At 36.0% G+C, this 21,109-nt stretch overlaps 1 protein-coding gene across 1 annotated transcript in view; it reads left to right on the forward strand.

The window, feature by feature from the left end:
- The window catches only part of TTN (titin), a 238,200-nt gene that overhangs the window by 73,998 nt on the left and 143,093 nt on the right, over window positions 1-21,109 (forward strand). Inside the window, 37 exon segments of the mRNA XM_042779450.1 lie at window positions 786-1,067; window positions 1,329-1,607; window positions 1,718-1,999; window positions 2,116-2,394; window positions 2,866-3,153; window positions 3,303-3,581; window positions 3,662-3,940; window positions 4,038-4,316; window positions 4,819-5,106; window positions 5,265-5,552; window positions 6,034-6,324; window positions 7,008-7,295; window positions 8,261-8,353; window positions 8,482-8,764; window positions 9,020-9,200; window positions 9,565-9,654; window positions 9,738-10,005; window positions 10,103-10,363; window positions 10,903-11,112; window positions 11,221-11,298; window positions 11,408-11,434; window positions 12,088-12,135; window positions 13,011-13,067; window positions 13,201-13,275; window positions 13,557-13,808; window positions 14,445-14,537; window positions 15,058-15,135; window positions 15,820-15,888; window positions 16,429-16,602; window positions 16,841-16,903; window positions 17,172-17,237; window positions 17,590-17,670; window positions 18,183-18,260; window positions 18,915-18,992; window positions 19,200-19,277; window positions 19,468-19,551; window positions 19,848-19,946. Coding sequence (XP_042635384.1) covers window positions 786-1,067; window positions 1,329-1,607; window positions 1,718-1,999; window positions 2,116-2,394; window positions 2,866-3,153; window positions 3,303-3,581; window positions 3,662-3,940; window positions 4,038-4,316; window positions 4,819-5,106; window positions 5,265-5,552; window positions 6,034-6,324; window positions 7,008-7,295; window positions 8,261-8,353; window positions 8,482-8,764; window positions 9,020-9,200; window positions 9,565-9,654; window positions 9,738-10,005; window positions 10,103-10,363; window positions 10,903-11,112; window positions 11,221-11,298; window positions 11,408-11,434; window positions 12,088-12,135; window positions 13,011-13,067; window positions 13,201-13,275; window positions 13,557-13,808; window positions 14,445-14,537; window positions 15,058-15,135; window positions 15,820-15,888; window positions 16,429-16,602; window positions 16,841-16,903; window positions 17,172-17,237; window positions 17,590-17,670; window positions 18,183-18,260; window positions 18,915-18,992; window positions 19,200-19,277; window positions 19,468-19,551; window positions 19,848-19,946 — 6,366 coding nt within the window.

The raw sequence follows: 21,109 nt of genomic DNA on the forward strand, positions 1-21,109 counted from the left end.
AGAGATTTGTTTGTTGTGCCCACGTTACCACCTCTTGGTTTCACTGGTTATATCTTTGATCTGTGAGCATTCACTCTTGTGATTCTAATCACCTAGATGCTATTTTCGATGAAAAGTATCAAACTTCCCCTCCTTTCCTCTCCTCATAGAACAAAATGTAGTCATCTCTATTTCTTTTCAATAACAGGACATTTAACACCAATGTCTGTAATGCCAACCATCCCATAATTATCCTCAGCATGATTATTTCTAAGGTGTTTTGTTTGCTACCTAAGCTCCTTAACTTTTATTCTTTATGTGCAACTTTATATTTAGTTTTGCATTAAATGTGTGAGAGGTTATAATGCCGGATACGTTTATTGACTATACTAATTATTAATCACAGGATGTAAAGCAATTGCTATAATACTCAAATGCTTTTAATAACATTTTTTGTCAGAACAGTTGGATTCTTGCATTTGCATCAGGCATTTTGATTATTCATGTATAACAAGAGCATATTTTGTAAAGAAAACCACATATACCAACTGATCTGTAGTGAATATGTACAAGGAGAGGTACAGTGAGTCAGTAAAATAAGGAGAAACCACTGAAATGCATATAGAAAACTTATTTGCTTCTTAATCTGGATTTTGGACCAACTTTAAATAATCTAAAAAAATTTCATAGCAATTGCAAAATGAGAATTTTTGCTTAAGTCCCTAAAATTTACGGTTCCATATTTCCCTGCTTATTCAAACATTTAGTGCAGTTTAAAGAATCATCTCCCCTTTTTGGCTTTCCAGAACCACCAAGGTTTATTAAGAAACTAGACTCCTCAAAACTTGTGAAACAGCACGATTCCACAACGTATGAATGCAAAATAGGTGGATCTCCAGAAATCAAAGTCACCTGGTACAAAGGTGAAACTGAAATCCATCCCAGTGAAAAATACAGAATGTCCTTTGTGGATTCAGTGGCAGTCATTGAAATGCACAACCTCAGTGTTGAAGACAGTGGCGACTACACTTGTGAAGCTCAGAATCCAGCGGGTAGTGCAAGCACCAGTACTACACTGAGAGTAAAAGGTCAGAATCTCATGTCTTTCCTTCTCTTTCTACCTGTAAGGGTCTTCCTTTAGGAAAAGCTCTTAAATCCCACTTTCTTTCGTCAGAAATGCCAAAACCTGTCTAAGTAGATGGCAAATCTCTTATCTGTTTTTGATTTTTGTGGCAGATCTTTCTTATGTATTGTTTGTCTTTGCTATTTCACATCACTTGAATCTTCTGTCCTTTTTAATCTCTTTTTCTTAAATAACACAAAGATAACTCTTTTTTTCTTTTTTCCAGCACCCCCCATTTTTACCAAGAAGCCCCATCCAGTCGAGACCTTGAAAGGGTCTGATATTCATCTGGAGTGTGAGCTTCAGGGCACTCCTCCATTCCAGATTTCATGGTACAAAGACAAACGAGAAATTCGGAGCAGCAAGAAGTATAAGGTCATGTCTGAGAACTACATAGCTAGTCTTCATATTCTTAATGTGGATACTGCAGATGTTGGTGAATATCACTGTAAGGCTGTAAATGATGTGGGAAGTGACTCCTGTATTGGCTCTGTAACACTAAGAGGTTTGTACAAAGATTGGCATCTTCTTGGCGTTTCTTTGTTCCTGCAATTCTTCTCTTACTTTTCTGTTCCTGACGGGGCTCTTAACTGTGAAATATCTTCTCTTAAACAGCACCACCAACCTTTGTGAAGAAACTGAGTGATCTCACTGTTGTAGTCGGGGAATCCATCGAACTGCAGGCTACAGTACAGGGATCACAGCCCATTTCTGTTCTCTGGTTAAAAGACAAAGGGGAAATCATCAGAGAAAGCGATAATCTTTGGATCTCCTACTCAGAAAACATTGCAACTATGCAGATTGGAAATGCAGAACCAGCCAATGCTGGGAAATACATTTGTCAGATAAAAAATGATGCTGGAGTTCAGGAATGCTTTGCCATGCTAAAAGTGCTAGGTTGGTAGCATGAGATAAAAAACATGTGGTTTAAGATGCTTTAAAATTTAAATTTTCATCATAATAATAGCTATTTCATTGTTCTAAAATTTTTTCTGACTTGAATTTCATTGCAGAACCCGCAGTCATTGTAGAGAAGCCAGGCCCAGTCAAAGTTACAGCTGGAGACTCTTGTACTCTGGAATGCACAGTAGATGGCACACCAGAGCTTACTGCTAGGTGGTTTAAGGATGGTAATGAACTGTCCACTGACCATAAATATAAAATCAGTTTCTTCAACAAAGTATCTGGGCTTAAGATCCTCAATGCAACACTAGAAGACAGTGGAGAATATACTTTTGAGGTGAAAAACAGTGTTGGTAAAAGCAGCTGCACAGCTTCAGTGCACGTTTCAGGTTAGTTGACTACTCTTTCTGAGTCACCTCTGATCCTTTAGTTCCTTTACAAAGCCTTCAGATAGCTAAGTGGTTGTTGTGATTGGCAACATAAGAGAGTTGTATAATCTTGGAAGTAGTTGGCATGCCACTTTAACAGGCATCAAGAATAGATGCCTGCCTAAACTCTGAGGGGCAGGAATTATTGAAAGGACTTGGTTTCTTCAGCTTTAATCTACACGTTGACTTGGACAGCTGGTGCAATATTGTTGCTTATGAAAAAGAATGCCAAAAATAATAGGTGTTCCTCAAAGATTGTGAATGAGAGTTCCAGCATATCCTTAACTATTGACTATTTCTCAAATACTTAGATGTGTCAGAGTATATTGCCAAAGCAAAAGAAAGGTCACTAATTTTATTATGCATGGAGAACTTCCTGCATTTTAAAAACCCTGTGTGGTAATTTTTATTTTTATTTTTAAACCAATGCAGATCGTATTATACCTCCTTCTTTCACAAGAAAACTGAAAGAAACCTATGGTCAACTGGGTTCTTCTGCTGTACTGGAGTGCAAAGTTTATGGGTCACCACCCATTCAGGTTTCCTGGTTTCATGATGGACAAGAGATTACCAGTGGAGAGAAGTATCAGGCTACTCTTACAGACAATACCTGTTCTCTGAAAGTGAATGGACTTGAGGAGTCTGATATGGGAACTTACTTGTGCACAGCTACTAATGTAGCTGGGTCTGATGAATGCAGCGCATTTTTGAGTGTTAGAGGTCAGTATCACTAAGAGGCCAGAATCAGAGGGTCCAAATTTATTTTCACAAATATTTCATTTTTTCTTTGTTGGCTATTTCTGATGACTTTTATCTACAAAAGAAGTTCAAATGTACTTCTTCTCTGTCTGTTTTACTTGTGTGCTTAGAACCACCATCTTTTGTGAAGAAACCTGAACCACTGGATGTTTTATCTGGGGCAAACATAACCTTCACTAGTATTGTAAAAGGTTCCCCTCCACTGGAAGTTAAATGGTTCAGAGGCAGTGTTGAGCTAGTACCAGGACCCAGATGCAATATGACCTTGCAAGATTCCCTTGCAGAACTGGAGCTGTTTGATGTACATCCACTTGAGAGTGGAGACTACACCTGCCAGGTCTCTAATGAGGCAGGGAAAATTTCTTGCACAACACATCTTTTTGTCAAAGGTTTGTCCAGACTACTGCTTCTTATGCTTCTTAAATATGATCTCTTGGCTTTATTTAATTTTTCTTCCTGTTCGTTATAGAACCAGCCAAATTTATGAAGAAGCTGAATGATTTAAATGTAGAGAAAGGGAAAAATTTAATCTTGGAATGCACATATACGGGTACTCCACCGATTTCAGTGACATGGAAGAAAAATGGAATGAAAATAATGCACTCTGAAAAGTGCAGCATCACCACTACAGACACATCTGCCATACTGGAAATCCCTAACAGCAAACTAGAAGATCAGGGGCAATATTCTTGTCATATTGAAAATGAGTCTGGGAAAGATACTTGTCATGGTACAATCACAATACTAGGTGCGTCAAGCCAGCATCACTTCAACAAGTGTTATTTGAACTATAATGGTCATCACGCAATATCTTTTTATGCTAATGGCATGTCTTTGTCCTTCAGAACCACCTTACTTCATTACCCCCTTGGAGCCAGTGCAGGTGACTGTTGGGGACTCTGCATCCTTGCAGTGCCAGGTTGCTGGAACACCAGAAATGATTGTGTCCTGGTACAAAGGCGATACAAAGCTGAGAGGAACTGCTACTGTGAAAATGCACTTTAGGAACCAAATTGCTACTCTGGTTTTCAGCCAGGTAGACAGTAGTGACAGTGGGGAGTACATCTGCAAAGTAGAAAACTCTGTTGGGGAGGCTTCTTCATCATCTTTGCTTACAGTTCAAGGTGAATATTTCAATTTTAAATATGGTCCTATTTTTCTTAAGTATGCTTTCCTATTTCGAAAAACAACAATTCCCTCTTCCTCGTAAAACACTTCACTGTTTCTTGATGTGTAAGATACCCTGTGGCACTGTCTTCTACTAACAAAATCTGACCAGTAAAGCTAACTGAAATACAGCACTTATTGACCACAGCTCTTCTGCAGCGTTACAAGCCTCTGTATCTTCTGTCCCTGTTCAGGATATTGCTTTGATTGTTTCCAGTATTAACAGTCCTGAGGCTCATTTGGTCTAAAAGAAAAAAAATGGCATCTCTCTTCCTGTATGCACAGGGCTCTTTACAACAAGTTCAAAATAAATTATATGCTAAATAGTATTTTTAATTGGAAGTTACGTGCAAAAATCCACCATACTCTACAGCATATTAGTCAGTGATTATTGGTGAGTACAGCAAGAGGTGCATGTCTTCTGAAAGGCTTCACTGAGCAATACTTGTTCTGTTGCAGAGCGTAAACTTCCTCCTTCTTTTACACGAAAACTCAGAGACATTCACGAGACTGTTGGCTTGCCAGTCGTGTTTGACTGTGGCATAGCTGGCTCAGAACCCATCGAAGTGTCTTGGTTCAAAGACGGCGCGCGTGTGAAAGAGGACTACAATGTTCACACGTCCTTTGTAGATAACGTAGCAACTCTCCAGATTTTGAAGACAGATAGGAACCTTATTGGGCAATACACCTGCACAGCTGTCAATGCTATTGGGACTGCTTCTTCTAGTGGCAGGCTTGTCCTTACAGGTTGGTGGGCTGTGAAATATTTGATGGAAATGTCTTAAAACTGAGTTTTGCTTTATATATGGATTTAATATTGTACAAGAGATTCTTATTTAACATAGTTTAAAAGTCAATTGAGAGTTTAAAGTGATGGGGTTTTTTTTATTTCTTTCACTCTTCAGAAGGGAAGACTCCTCCATTCTTTGACATCCCACTTACACCTGTGGATGGAATTATTGGAGAAAGTGCTGATTTTGAGTGTCATGTTTCTGGAACACAGCCTATTAGAGTCACTTGGGCAAAAGATGGCCAAGAAATTAGAACAGGAAAGAACTATCAGATCAGTTATGTAGACAACACAGCCCATTTGACCATCTTGAGAGTTGACAGGGGAGATTCTGGAACGTATGCATGCTATGCTAGCAATGAAGTTGGAAAGGACTCTTGCACAGCTCAACTGGCTGTTAAAGGTACTGAATAGATAATGCACTGTGTTTGTATTTCTCTTCCTTCAGTTATAAAGGAAGTTGGACTTTGAGATGTAGCCTCAGAGTACCTATCTGGAGATACCTAAGAATCTTTTAAGGCAATTAGGAGGGGTCACTAACAGCAATGGGAGGAGAAATAAAACACTTTCTCTGGTCTACTTTCTCAATAGGGTCTGGCCTATTTCTTTCTTGAGAACTTCACAAAACTCTTGGGATTATTTAAATGGTGTATTACTTAAATCAATGTAAGAGAATTTTTTTTTTTTAACAGGAAAATACAATGATAGTGACTGTAAGAGCAAGACTCCTTCTGTTTATTCTTAGCCTAATTTCACTTTAAAAATATATCCAGTTTATATGACAGTAATATAAATTCCCCGGCGTTCCAAATTTTCTTGAAGCATTGTCTTTAGGATTTTTCATCACAAGATAGATTCACAGAATGTATGTTCTTTTTTTACAGAACGAAAAACTCCTCCTACTTTTACTAAGAAACTGTCTGAAGCAGTAGAAGAAACAGAAGGGAATGAACTTAAACTTGAGGGTCGTGTTTCTGGCTCTCAGCCTTTGACGGTTGCTTGGTATAAAAACAATCAGGAAGTCCATTCAAGCTCTCGCTGTGAAATATCTTTCAAAAACAATGCCTTGCTTTTGCATATAAAGGCTGTAGAGCAATCAGATGCTGGTTTATACACCTGTAAAGTGTCCAATGAAGCAGGAAGCGTGTTGAGTACATCTTCAGTTGTTATCAGAGGTTGGTTGAAGTCTTGTTTTTCTTTACTTTCTGCTTTTTTTTGTTTTATTTAGCTGCAAATATATAGCTTCTCTCTAATGAGCTAGTTATTTAATTTGAACAGCAGTGATTTGTCCAGAGATGGACATAAACCACAAAGTTAGGAAATTCTTTTATTTTTGTGATTTTTTTTTTCGACGAGAAGCTTCTTTTTCACTATTTGCTATGACTGACATAAGATGAACATTTAACCTTTGTGAAATTTCTGTTGAATTTTTAATCATTCTCTTTCAGTGGAGTAACAGGGGGTTTGTGCAATGAAATCTAAGCTTTAGGCAGTGTTGAAACTGCATTGGGGTGGCATGACACTTCACCATAATAATCTTGCAGGAAATTGCAGGTTTACTTCTTTAAAGACTTTTACATAGTTTTGCAGCCTAATGGTGCTTTAGTTTTCATACTATTTTTGGCATGTAAAAGTTCTTGCTGAGGGGATAAAGATATTTCTTGCATGTTTATATAGGAAATATGCAGTAATACTCTCTTGATATTTATTCCATTTTATAACATTATTACTGACATTCTCAGACTTCTGTTTATCATCCTCCATTCCTTGCCATTGCCTCCTTAGGAATCACATGTATCTCTCTCATATTCTTGATCATGCTTTCCTAAGTATTCACTCAAACGTTTTCATATTCCAGAACCTAAAAAGCCTCCAGTTTTTGACCAGCCTCTTCAGCCAGCAGCAGCAGAGGAAGGTGATACCCTACAGCTTAGCTGTCATGTCCAGGGATCACAGCCAATCCGGATCCAGTGGCTGAAGGCAGGAAGAGAAATAAGAGCTTCAGACAAATGCAACTTCAGCTTTGCTAATGGAGTAGCTCTTCTAGAAATTGCTGCAGTTACCAAATCAGATTCGGGAGAATATGTGTGCAAAGCTTCCAATGCAGCTGGCACTGATACTTGCAAATCTAAAGTGACAGTCAAAGGTACAGTAACATGAAGAAAATAAGGCATATGGCGAAAATGTCAACAAAACTCTATCCCACTCTTTTTTGTTTGGAACAAAAAAAGTTAATAATCTAATAACAAACAATTTTTTTTTAAATTTGTTTTTTGTAAAACAACTGAAGCTGGTAAAACAGGGTATTTAACAATAATTTATATATCAATAGTGACATAAATTCTGAAAGACCAGTGTCACATCAACAGAGATTTGTTTTCTAAATCTAAACAACAAATTCAAGAAAAATAAAAACTTAAGGGGTGAAATTACTTGATCATGCATGTTTTATGGAAAGCATGTGAAAAGTGGTGTTTATTAAAGGAAAATAAAGAAGGAATTTGAGCATGTGGCCTTAAGACTTAACCTTTTAAGACTATTACAGCTCTAAGACATTTTGACTTTTTAGCTGAGAGTAAAGAGTGTCTAATCATGAGTACTTCTGTGTGGTTCTTGCTTTATAAGAGCCTAGCAGTATGCACAAATTGTCTTTTTGACTACACGGCTAGCCACTAGGCTAAGGACTAAGTCAAAGAATAACAAGAGAATTTAACAGACCAGTGATAAAAATTGCAAGTAACTCTTAGGGCATAATATCCAGAAATAGAATGAAAAGAGAAAACATCACCAAAAAACTTATCCAGTTTAGAAAATGAAGCTTATTATTTGTTTATCTATCTATGGATTTGCATCCATGGAGAGTATAAATGGCCTGACTGGAGTAAATGAACAGCACAGCATGGCCCATTGTGAACAGTTTCATCTGGAAAGTAAACTGCAAGTTGGTTAAAACAATATTAAAGTATTTTGCATTTTTACCTCTTGCATAGTATTTTGTTCCATCTCAGGAATAAATTTCTTTTTCACAATTCCTTCAGAAGCATCATCACCTATGAACATAAAAGATTACATGAAGCCATCTGTTATAACTCTCTGACTCTGTTTTTTTAGAAAAACCGGCAGCTGCTCCAGCAGCTAAGAAAGCAGAAGTGGAAGGCAAACTTTATTTTGTGTCAGAGCCTCAGAGTATCAAAGTCATGGAAAGTAAGAACTCTTTTCAAAACACTACAATGTCTTCTATTTGCCTACAAACAAACCTTTTGTTTGAGGTTATGTCCCTCTGTCCTAAACACCTGGAAAGACTTAGCTTCCTCATTTGCATCTTTCTGCAGAGACTGTTGCAACATTTATTGCAAAAGTTGGAGGAGATCCGATTCCAAATGTTAAGTGGATGAAGGGAAAATGGAGGCAACTCAACCAGGGAGGCCGCATTATAATCCAGCAGAGAGGAGATGAAGCCAAACTAGAAATAAAGGACACAATAAAAACTGATTCTGGCATGTACAAATGTGTAGCTTTTAACCAACATGGTGAAATTGAGAGGAGTGTAAACCTGCAAGTTGAAGAAAGAAAGAAAGAAGTTGTTGAAGGGGATCTCAGGGCAAAACTAAAAAGGTATATTGAACATTTTTATGGATTAATTTGCTATCAACACAGAAGCAACTTTTTTTATTATACATCTCAGAACAAGATATAATTTTAAAATATCCATTAAATACAAATAACTGTACTAAAAATAAAAACACCTGACTAGACTAAATTAAAGGATTCTACTGCACAGGGAGAGCTCTGAGGTGATTCAGTATTTCACTAAACAGCTTTCTGGGAATGAAATGCTGCATAGTTAACTCCTGTTATTGATTTACATAGCACTCCAACAAAAAGAAAAGAAGAGGAAGAGCAACCTATTGATATCTTGGAACTTCTCAAAAATGTAGATCCCAAAGAATATGAGAAATATGCTCGCATGTATGGAATCACAGATTTCCGTGGCCTTCTGCAAGCCTTTGAGTTACTAAAGCAAACCCAAGCAGAAGAAAGCCACAGATTGGTAAGACACAGTGTGACTGCAGCATGGGCTCTCTTAGGTGTAATATGTTTCCCTTGAACAGATGTGGTGTCCACACTCTGAAGCTCTGAAGTTATGATGTGTGCAGGAATTTCTGGTTCCTCTTTAGATCTTTTACTGGTGGTTCTCAATTTCTTGCATGCTCAAATCCAAGAAGAATAAATGGGCCTTCTGGCTGAGAAGGCTCTGTCTTCATAACTTGACTGCAATTGTTAGAATGGGAAGATACACTGATTACAGTACAGTTACATAAAATTTTATGTAGGAGTGAATTCTGTGTTGGATAAACATGACATCTTGACATTTAGTATCCTTTGATCTTTGAGTATATTCTGCATTTTTATAGGAAATTGAGCTCACAGAGAAAGCTCAAAGGGAAGATCAGGAGTTTGATGAACTTGTAGCTTTTATTCAGCAGCGACTGACACAAACAGAGGTAAAAACATTTTTGGAATGATTTATAAAATATTCAAATCTATAACAGGGAACTTGAAATTAACTTAAACTAATATTTTCCAGCCCATTACTCTGATCAGAGACATTGAAAATCAGACGGTTTTAGCAGATGAGGATGCTATCTTTGAATGTGAGATTAAGATTAACTATCCAGAAATTAAACTGTCATGGTACAAGGGAACCCAGAAACTGGACTCCAATGACAAATATGAAATTAGAATTGAAGGTGATCGCCACATACTGAGAATTAGAAACTGCCAACCTGATGATCAAGGAAATTTCAGAATAGTATGTGGACCACATATTGCCAGTGCCAAGCTAACTGTGATTGGTAAGTGTACTTATGAAGTATATATTTGAATTATTTTACACTTTACTTGTTCCACTCTCTGATCTGTGTTAAAATATATGTTTTAACATGATAATAGAACCTGCAGTTGAGCGGCATCTTCATGACACTACTTTCAAGGAAGGAAAAACATGCACACTGACTTGTCAGTTCTCTATCCCAAATGCCAAGTCTCAGTGGTATAGAAATGGGAGACCTATTAAGATAGGAGGGAGATATTCAACACAAGTCTCTGACAAAGTGCACAAACTCATCATCAAGGATGTCCGAACGGAAGACGAGGGACAGTATACATGCAAGCTTGACAGTCTAGAAACAACAGCAGATCTGGCCATTGAAGGTTTGTAAAGATACAGAATCTCTTTCTTACCATAGTGACATTAGCAGAGGTTTCATTAGCAGAACAAATGAAAATAAAAAGGATTTCTGAAATACAGATTCCAAAACTTGGAAACGGACTAAGTAAGAAATTTTGTCTTTGAACCACGTGACATACTTGTGTAATTTAGTTTTCTTGACTAAACCATGATTAATAATGTTCCGTAGCCCACAAGCAATCTGCGGTGTACTACCTTCTTCTTCTTTGGAACTCTTATATTTTCCTTGGACTTTTTCTTAATTATTCTCTATCTTTCGTTTCTTTAATGGCTTCTCTTACAAAATACATCTGCACAACAATCTTGTTGTAGTCAAACATTACATCTTCTATCATCATTCTTATGCATAAAACTTCATAGTACATGGAATCCCTTTTTCTTCCTCTGCTTTTTCTAGCTCTATTGCTATTATCTCATTAAAATTTAGCTATTTTGATGACAACAGTGAGAAGGATTCAGATAGTAAATAACAACTGATGTATTTTTTTCTTTCTAAAAACAGCGGAACCAATTCAGTTCACCAAGAGCATACAGAACATCGTTGTGAGTGAGCACCAGTCTGCAACCTTCGAGTGTGAGGTGTCTTTTGATGATGCAGTTGTGACGTGGTATAAAGGCCCCACTGAACTGAGAGAGAGTCCCAAGTACAGCTTCAGAAGTGAGGGTCGTTGTCATTATATGACTATTCACAATGTTAATGCAGAAGATGAAGGTAAAAATACATGAAACATTTGTGCTGCTGCCATTTTTTATCTGTTTTTCTTTGTCTGGTTTTAAATGATAAAAGCATGTAAATATAAACATTTTTTGGCTGCTGCAGGTGTGTATTCTGTAATTGCTCGTCTTGAACCAAGAGGAGAAGCAAGAAGTACTGCAGAGCTCTATCTCGTAACCAAAGGTCAGAAAATCTTCAAATTTGTGACCATAACCATGTGCAAATTTGCCTGTTTGAAACATGATTCTGGAAAAATCAATAGTCCTAAACGAAATATAATATTTCTTTGCAGAAATCAAACTGGAGTTGAAGCCACCAGGTAAAGTTCTCAAGCAAGACTGGCACAAGATCTTGTCTATACTCTGGCATAAAATTAATACATTGTTCTGCTTTTTTATTATTTTCAAATATTTTTCCTGGTTAGAGTAAGTATAACCTACATCCTGAGAAAGTATTCCTCATCCACAGACATGTGGAACTATTATTCCCATAAGTAGTGGCAATGACTAATGAGATAAATCCATAATCAGTGACATTAATAGGGACCCTACTTTCTCCCCATTCTCTGTTTTTGTTTGAATTGCTAAGGAATAGAGCCATGAAGATGTATCAAATAATAGATAGACTCTTCTCTGTGCAACTGGAAAAAAAAAATAACCAAGCAGGCAAAATGGGTAAAAAACACCTCCTTATGATCTCCTTTTTTAAATGTTCTTAAGAGCCTACTCCAAACATTGCAAAAATTATTTAGAAATAAAACACAGCATTGTATGGGCTGGCTGAACTGAAAGGTTAATACAATTAATTATCTATTGGTTGGCTAGCGTATTCTTGAGGAGCAAGCTACAATTCTTTCATGCTACAAAAAGAAAGATTAAAGCACCATCAACTGCTATTCTTGAGGAGAGCACATCAAAATGGTTTTTTTATTGGTAGTATTTATTAAATCAGTTAAACATTTTGATTTTCTAGATGTTCCTGATGCCAAGGTTGCAGTTCCACCTCAAAAGCCAGCTGAAGGTAGGGTAACAAACCATAAACTTGTCTTGTAAAAAACTTGTTCTGTATCTGCACTGAACCAGAAGGCCAGTGGGAACCTCAGAGGAAAATCTTAGCTCAGCAATAAGATCTAATTAATTATCCCTGTGAGCAAGACTTGTCTTGGATAGGCTTCTTGACTTGGACAGGCTTCTTTGTTGTGTGCAAGATGAAAACTCTACACAGGTAGTGGTAGGAGTTAATTATTTATCTTAAAAAGAGCCCTTACCATCATGCTTTCCTATCAGTCTGTTGTCCATTTGATCTTCCTTTTATTTCCATCTTCCTCTCTTATAGTTTTTTTCCCTAATTTTCATCTCTTCTTTTTGCCACAAAAAACATCTTTTAGACAAGCGCTCTAAATTACTGCCTTTAAAAAATATTCTTTTAAGGCCATAGGTTGGATTTCATGTTTATGGCAAATGGTCTCTCCCCAGGCTCTGGTTTTGGACTGCAAACAGTAGCTTTATGTTACACCCAGTAGTTTACCTTAAATGTCAGCAGTTTAAACTTCTTGGGTTTAGTTCCAGGATAATTTGGTAAAATGTTTGCAATGGCAGCAGGAAGGGAAAGATTTGATATTTAAATTAATTACCATCAGCAAAGATAGGAGAGTGATGGCAGCAATTAAAATAAAGCTGAGGACATTCAGGGTTCAAATAAAGGTAGACTGGAGATTCCCACTCAAATTATATTTATTCAGCTGCTGTAAACTCTCAGAATAAGCACTATGTTTGCTTTTATTCTGCAGCTGCAATAAAATCCTACAATCTATTTTATCAAACCAGGATTTTATTGCATTTAAAAGGAAATATCAAACTTAATTTTTGTACTAAATATTTCATTTTTCCTACAAGCTGCCCCTATTCCCATTCTTCTGCCTCTTGTTCCACCTCCAGAGGAGAAAAAGCCAGGTAAAAGTCCTTACAGTATTTGAATACTATGTTCATGTTTCTTTATGACAGTCGGTTTTTGGATTTTTGTTTGTTTGTCTTTTTAGGGGTTCTTAAAGTTTTTTAATTTTTAAAATCTATTATTTTTAAGCAGAGAAAAAGGTTCCATTAAAGAAAGTCCCGCAAAAGGTGGTTAAAAAAGCTCCTGAAGAAGTCCCACCACCTAAAGGTAACTTTTTTCCTTTGTTTGAAAACACTTTTAAGAGAGTAAAATTAGCTTGTGGAAACAAGGTGTTTTGTTTTGAAATAACTTGAATCTATCACAATGGTTTGATTTCTGGCTTTATGTTTAAAACACACATTTAAAATTGAAGTTGATTGTGACTGCTTAAAAAATAGTCCCTTCTTTAAACCATCTGTGAGGGTGAAATAATTTCACTAAATGTGGACATTCAATGTGCCTTTTAAATTCCAGACTATGATGTGAATAATCAGTTTATTTATTTTAAGTTCCTGAGGTGCTCCCTGAGAAGCCCAAAGAGATCAAAATAACATCCATGGCAAGGAGAGAAGAGATACATGAAGAAAAGAAAATACATGAAACACCCAAAGAAATTTATGAGGAGTGGGAAGAAGATTATGGTGAAGACCATGACTATTATGTCCAGGAAGAGGGCTATGATGAAGGGGAAGAGGAATGGGAAGAAACTTATGAGAAAAGAGAAGTGACTTATGAAGAAAAAAGAATAATTCATGAAGAAGGTATTTGAATTACCATGTCATTTTATTTATTCTCTTTTCTCATATTTATTATTAAGGCCCCAACATTTTGAACTAGGCAACAGTTTTTTGGTTTTGTTTTTACTAAAGTATCTGGAACCATAATATGCTGACATATTTTAAGTGACACTTGATGTTAACACAAGATATCACAAGATATGGATGCAGATAGGAATGGATACATTAGAAATTCATTGCCAATGAACTTTGTAGGTCTTAAAAACCTAATATGAGTTAGTAGTAAGGGTGTGTGTAATTTTTAGTTTTTTTGGCTATTTCTTCTATCATTTTCATGTGCTGTAGATGAACTTGATTTACTTAAATGTTTCACACATTTATTGACTGATGTTAATGACTGTATTTTGCAATTCCTTGCATGCTATAAGTGTCTTGGGGATTAGTAACATGTATGCCTCCTGGAACAAAATCTGGCTCTAATGAGAAAACATGAAACTTGGAAATAAGCAAAATGTTTTATTTCAACAGTTGTATCTCCAAAACTCACTGTGTGTTTTTAAAATTCATAAAATTATAATGGCATAATTAATACCTTTCTGTCTACAGAGCCTTTAGACAATATATTTTTTATCATTAAGTGATCGTTTTGGTTTTTTTAAGTGACTGAAGTTCCTAAGAAACCCGTGCCTGAGCGAAAACCACCAGCCATTGTAGCTGAAAAGAAGGAAAAGAAGGAAGTAACTGTTCAAAAAGGTATGACTTTCCCAGAAAACTAACAGGAACATTCAGATTAAGATCTCTCATGCATCTCCTTAAACCTGAATGGTGCTGGTTATTCACATTTCCTTGGGAAGAAAATTCTCTTTATGTTGGACAGTGAGATGAGCAAGGGTCATCCCCTTTCTCTTCTCTCACCTCATGTTTGTGAGCTCTCTGCTCAAAGGTGGTTGAATCAAAACAAGAATTGTTGGCAAAATCAAACTGAGCTTCAGTTATCCTTCCTTCTCCCTGTATATTAGCCTTGAGCACAGGTGTAACATTTAAGAAATTAAATGCTGCCCTTCTGGGAAGTCTTTTCCACTTAGATCACTGCACATCTCTCAGGGCAGGGTGGGCCTTATTGCCACCACTGTTCACCACTGAACAGAGCACAGATTGCACAAGGTTTATGACATCTTAAACAAAAAAAAAAAAGGCCAGTTCTATCTGATTTGTATCCAGAAAACAATTTGTGAGATTACTTAAACAATAAATCTATCTGAATTACTTCCAGTTGTCAAGAAACCTGTTGATGAAAAAGTGGAGGTAACCACTCAGAGGGTTGCTGAAGAAAAAGTCAAAAGGGCTGAGGGTAAATACTGTTTAGTTATCTTAATGTCATCTTTTTGTGACTGTTGTGGCTTTTGTTGCTTAGCTGATCTGCATATGCTTTCTCTTCACTTAACATGGTCTGATCAATTTTTCAGTCTTTGAAACATCTAATAAAAGCTTTTGGTGAATTCTTCAAAAAGAAGATTGAAAGCATTTTAGGAGAAAATACTAAATGCAAATATTGACCACCAATGCTTTAAGAAAGGAAGTGTGCATAAAATTGCACTGAGTGAAATAGTGTGTTTCACTCTAAACTTAAGACATGAAATCCCCATCTTGCTTAGATTTCCATTTTGACCCATCTACCAAGATGCCTTGGTTAATTCTTTCCCTTTGAAATAAAGATGGACCCTTATTCTCTTGGTAGCTGCTTCCTTTTGTTTAGCATTTCCCATTCTGCAGCAGGATTCTGCCAGCTGCAATTCAGTAAGTATCAGGGAATTACCTGTGTGCTAAAAGCCCTGAGTGCCTTTAGAACACAGCAATAAAAAGAAACAAACACATTCCTTATGTTGCTTTGCGTGATTCCAAGAAGCCTGACTTAGCTGCTGAGTTTGTTTGTTTGTCTTGGTTGTATTTTCAACATCACCAATAGATAGCTGTAGACTTATTTTGGTCTAGTTGCTGAATGTTTGACTGAGTAACAAAATTCTAATGCCAACAGTTACCAAGAAAGTTCTACCACCAAAACCTACACCCATGGTCGTTGAGGAAAAAGTTATGAAAAAGGAAGGTACAGATCAGCATCTTTGAATTGCAGTTTACACTTTTTTCAGCGCCCAATGTGTTTCTGTGCTTCTTTGGAATATGTGGGCCTGTGTGTATGTATCTGGATCCATAGCAGTAGTCATTCTGTGACTACTCTCAGTGTTTAATTAGTATGTCTAATATGCTTTTTTCTTTTATGAAGTCTGTTTTTAACATATTTGTGGCCAGCCTTTTGGTTCTTGTCTAAAGAGCCTACGGTCACACTGCAGTGTGACTTAGCTTTTTCTTCATCTATTCTGCTTGCTGGCCTATCCTTGCTTAATAAGCATAATTGTGTCCCCATGCCCAAAAATATCTTTGAAGAACCACCTTTAAAATTCTTCTGATGTACTATTTCCAAAAGCCTGTGCATGCATTTTGTTTCAAATGTTTGGGTTAAAGGGGTCTGTGTCTTTAGTCTTTAACAGTACTAAATATTATACTTGTGTTCCTGTTCTGTGTTCAGTATTTTAGAACATGAATACTGACTGTCTAAATATGTGTAAGACTTCAATGTGCAATACAGATAAAGATTTGATACAAACTCACATGCTGACTACCACTAATGTGGATCTAGCATATGAAATACTAAAACAAAATCCTATCTTTAAAGTACCAACAGTAGAAACATGGACTGTTTCAGAAGAAAAGATGTCAGTTTCTGTCCACAAAGAAGAAGAGTATTCATATGATGTTACAGGTATGTACAAAACCAAAAGTCTGTGTATCCAAATCAAAACAATCTATCAATCCTACTATACTTTCTTTTGATCTATTTTTATGTATGGCAAATTACATATTTAGACATATTGTACATTTGTCTTTCAGTATGCCTTGCTTTTTTTGTCCATTGTTTATGCTTTAGATTTATTTAGCTTAATAGATGGAAATATTTCAAATATTTTATCTTAATGTTGTTTAAATACTTTTCTTTGAAGAGCCAACAGAACATGAGAAAACAGTTGAAGAAAGATTCTTTGAAGCTGTTTACCCAATTGAAGGTAGTTTGATTAAGGATGGGAGTATAATATGTATTTGTTTGTTTGTTTGTTTGTTTGTTTCAATTTGAATCAAAATTCATTGCGAGATTTGCACATGCTTTCATTTTCTGGATTTTTTTTTTTTTTACATATTAACATATGCATTTCAGTGATGATTGTGTACTGCACAAACATTTTATTCACTTTTATTCTTAAAGTTTTTCAGATTTACTATGGACATTGATATTTCCTATCTCAACTATTAATATCTTTAAAATTCCTATTGTAGCACAAAGGGAGATTGAGGAGGAGGAAGAAGTAGTTTCTACAGAACTGGAGATCTCTCACGTTGAAGGTGAATAAAGTTTTTGCATCAGCATCTGCTCCATTTTTTTGAACATTCACATTATCTCTCTGTAACACTGCTTACCAAAGGATAGCATATCGGAACTGAGATCTTTCAATTTCTTTATGGCTCTGCTCTCAAAGCTTCAAGCCTTACTGCATTTCTATCTTATTCTTCTTCATGACTGCTTTAAATAATTCCTTTAATATCTTTTTGTGAGATGGGTTTGTTGTATCTGTTTGATAAAACAGAATAGCTTTTGACATTCAGTGTTTGTTTATACACCATGTTAATAGTAGCTTACTGTGGTTTATCAATTATTTTAACTGTCTCCTAAATGATCACCACCTATCTTTTAAAGTGCCTGAGATACCAAAGAGGCGTGTTCCAGAAGAAAGGAAACCTGTTCCTGTCCCTAAAACAGAAGTTCCATCAGTTAAAGGTATTTCTGCTGCTCTAGTAAAAAAGAAAGAAGAAAAGCCCAAACAAATTTTCTTTCTTTGTAATATTTTTCATGTTTTCTTGAATATATTTAGGAATTTTCTCTCCATGTGTCTTTGTTTTTTGCACTATCTCCGTATGCATTATTGATTTCTCCTTGTTGCATTATTTCAGTTTTTCAATTGTGCTATAACCTAGCTTACAGCTTAAATTTGTCTCAGCTTGGGCCCTTCTCTTTCTATTTAAGTTGTGTGTTTTTTGCAAGCGTGGACTGTTTTTAGTTCAAGAAAGTAAAATGAAACGTACTAGTGCAGTGATTTTGACATAGGAGTTTTACACTGCATCATGTCTTCCCTGTATTGTCCGTATTTGTCCAAAAGGCTGTACACTGTATTGTGCTGGTTGCAGTGCTCAGCTCCTTGTGCTCATTGTATAAAACAATCTCAGATTACTCAAATCTGGATTAGTGTTCCAAAAACTAAAGATCTCTTACTTTAACAATGTTTTCCAAAGTGCCTGAAGTCCCTAAGAAACCTGTTCCAGAAAAGAAAGTTGCTGTTGCCAAAAAGGAAGTGGCTCCCCCAGCAAAAGGTACAGCATCTTTTGAATTTGGGCTTTAACCAGTTCGTGCTGTTGTCCTCTTTTTCTAACTTCTCTTATGTTCTCAATACACATATGATAAATGTAATCTTTGTGTTACGTTGGAATGTCTGTTCTCATCTAAGCCTTAGAAAGATTACTTAGATGAATTTTAGTACCTTTAGAGTTTTTGAAGGGCCTAGAAAAACTGTGCCTGAAGAAAAAGTACGTGTTCCTTTTCCCAAAGAACATCTGCATGCCAAAGATACCCTTACTGATGGAAAGTACACTACTTGTTGAGTTTTATTTTCCTGTTAGTCTGTATGTAAGCCTGTTTGTGTTAGAATTTATATTTTATGTATTCTCTGTACATCCATGAGATTTTTAAAAACCTGGTAATATATTTGAGCAGCTCATTCTTCAGGTAACAAATCAGTCTTAAAGCATTTGATAGTCTTAAAGCAACTGATTCGATTTTGTTTTTTATCAAATGTGATATAAATCACATGTTGCTCTTGTGATATATCTTTCTATGTTAAGTGTGTGAATGTGTTATGTGGTGTGTCTTGATATTCTTACAAATGGATTAATGAAATCTATAATACTCTTTGAAATAAATCTTTGAAATTTAGAATTCAGTTATCTTATATTTTATGGTTTTTTAAGTGCCAGAGGTTCCTAAGAAAGCTCCCCCAGAGAAAAAGGTTGCTGTTCCAAAAAGAGAGGAAGCTCCAACACCTAAAGGTACACTTAAAAAATAATTTTATTTTCTTATTAGCTTAAGCATCTTGTTTATGTCAAATTTTGGGTTTGATTGCTAAGTTAATCTGTTTTACTGGCACTTCATCTATGTTAACGTGTGTCTTTTGTATCATTTTGTCTATAGGTGTGCTGTAGACTTATTCTTAAAAAACTTGTTAATTGATTATATTATAATTAATATCTTTGAAATGCCAGAAGTACCTAAAAAAAAATCTCCAGAAGAAAAAATGTCATATGTTCCTAAAGTAGAAACTCCCCCTGCAAAAGGTGCAATATAGCTCACTTTAATGTCATTTATTGTAATCTTTACAACATTGCATTTATCTCAATTTTGTCAGCTGTCATTTTGGTAAGCAAAACATGTCCATGTGTAATCTTTCTCAACAACACATTTTTCTTGCGTGATACATGTGCCAGTTTTCACTTCAAATGTTCTAAAACGAATACTTTTTTAAAGTGCCTGCAGTTCCTAAGAAACCTGTCCCAAAAGAAAAAGTATCTCCTGCTGTGCCTAAAAAAATTGAGGCTCCTCCAGCTAAAGGTATGCTTTCCAGTAGAATACAAGAATATGCTATTTCTCAGCTTCTGTCTAAGTTCTGTGCTGTTACTAGTCATTGATTTGTGCTTCTCCTGTGAGTGCTGTTCTGATTTAGACAATCATTACAGTATGTTGTATCTCTTATGCAGCTCTTATACAGTATTCTTTCTAAATATTGAATGTCTCTTATATGTTATGTGCTCAGTACTCTTCTCTGGAAAACTAGATTTAGCATTTCAAAACTGTGTTTTCACAATGGAATTGGTAAAGCATACATTTAATATCATTATCTTTCAAAGTGCCTGAAGTACATAAGAAAGCCACTTTTGAAGAAAGAGTACTTATTAAAGAAGAAAGAATATCTGTTGCCATTCCAGAGGAAATCCCATTACCTGAAGGTACATTATAAACAGACAATAGTGATAACTTGTGCTATGTCTGCAAGTCTGTTGTTCTAATGTCAAGATCAGAATACAGCAGAAATTTTTTGATAGTTGTCTTGTATGAGTTTTGTGTTGATCTGCAGGCAGTTAAAAGCCTCCTAAAGTGCCATTTGCAATTTCAGCCTTGAATGTCAGGATCCCACCACATTGACAGGAATGGAAAGTCTACTAGTGAGCACAATGATCCTCAGATCAGGGCCTCATATGAATGTGTTGTTTATTTTAGAGTCCACAAATTAGGGCTGTAACCATCCATTTGTCATGCTCACTACAAAGCTCCCTGTAGCCCTGGAGATAAATTACTTATTGCCTCTGTTGTGTCAGCTCCTCACCAGCTTTCAGTTCACATTTTCATGTTTGAAGAAGATTGAGATGGGTTGTTTTAAGTTAGTATAATTCCATTTAATATCTGCTTCAAGATAACTGAAATCAGCATTTTTTCTGTTTTTATATCCCATTAATAACTACTCAGTCAAGAAAATTTGCATTTTACTTAAAAAAACATAAATTAATTTTTAGAAGAAAATTTGGAAGATCCATCTAAAATATGAGCTTGCAAATACACATTCATATGGACACATGCAGTATTAATTTCTGTTTGTCTCCTGCAAATTAACCTTTTCTCCAGAACTAGTTGAGGTTTTCCCTGACACAGTCATCATGTACATAAGTATATGCCAGGATTTCCTTTCAGTTCTTGACCTATCCATCTCATTTTTTCCTTTCCTCACTTTCATACAGCTGGATCAATGAGAAAACTCTAATTCTTTGACTCTTGTCTCCCCAACTTGAGCTGTTCTGATGGGGAAATTTGGGGAGCTGAGGCATTCTAATGAACTGACAGTGTTTGACCAGTGAATGGTATTAGATACAACACACAAGAGGGAACCTGGGACAGGGACAAACGCCATAATTTAGAACAAATCATACATACATATGTATGTGTGCTACAATCCCCTCCCTAATCCCTTCCCTGTTGTGAAATACAACATCTGTGCACAGCACTTTCTGGATTGTAAGCATATGTCATTGTCATATAGAACTTCTAAGAATTAGTCTTCATCTTCTCTATCCATCAATCTTTCCCTCTCTCCATCTATCCATCCACCAAAATACTA

This window comes from Catharus ustulatus, chromosome 7 (assembly GCF_009819885.2).
Source record: "Catharus ustulatus isolate bCatUst1 chromosome 7, bCatUst1.pri.v2, whole genome shotgun sequence".
NCBI classification, from domain to species: domain Eukaryota; kingdom Metazoa; phylum Chordata; class Aves; order Passeriformes; family Turdidae; genus Catharus; species Catharus ustulatus.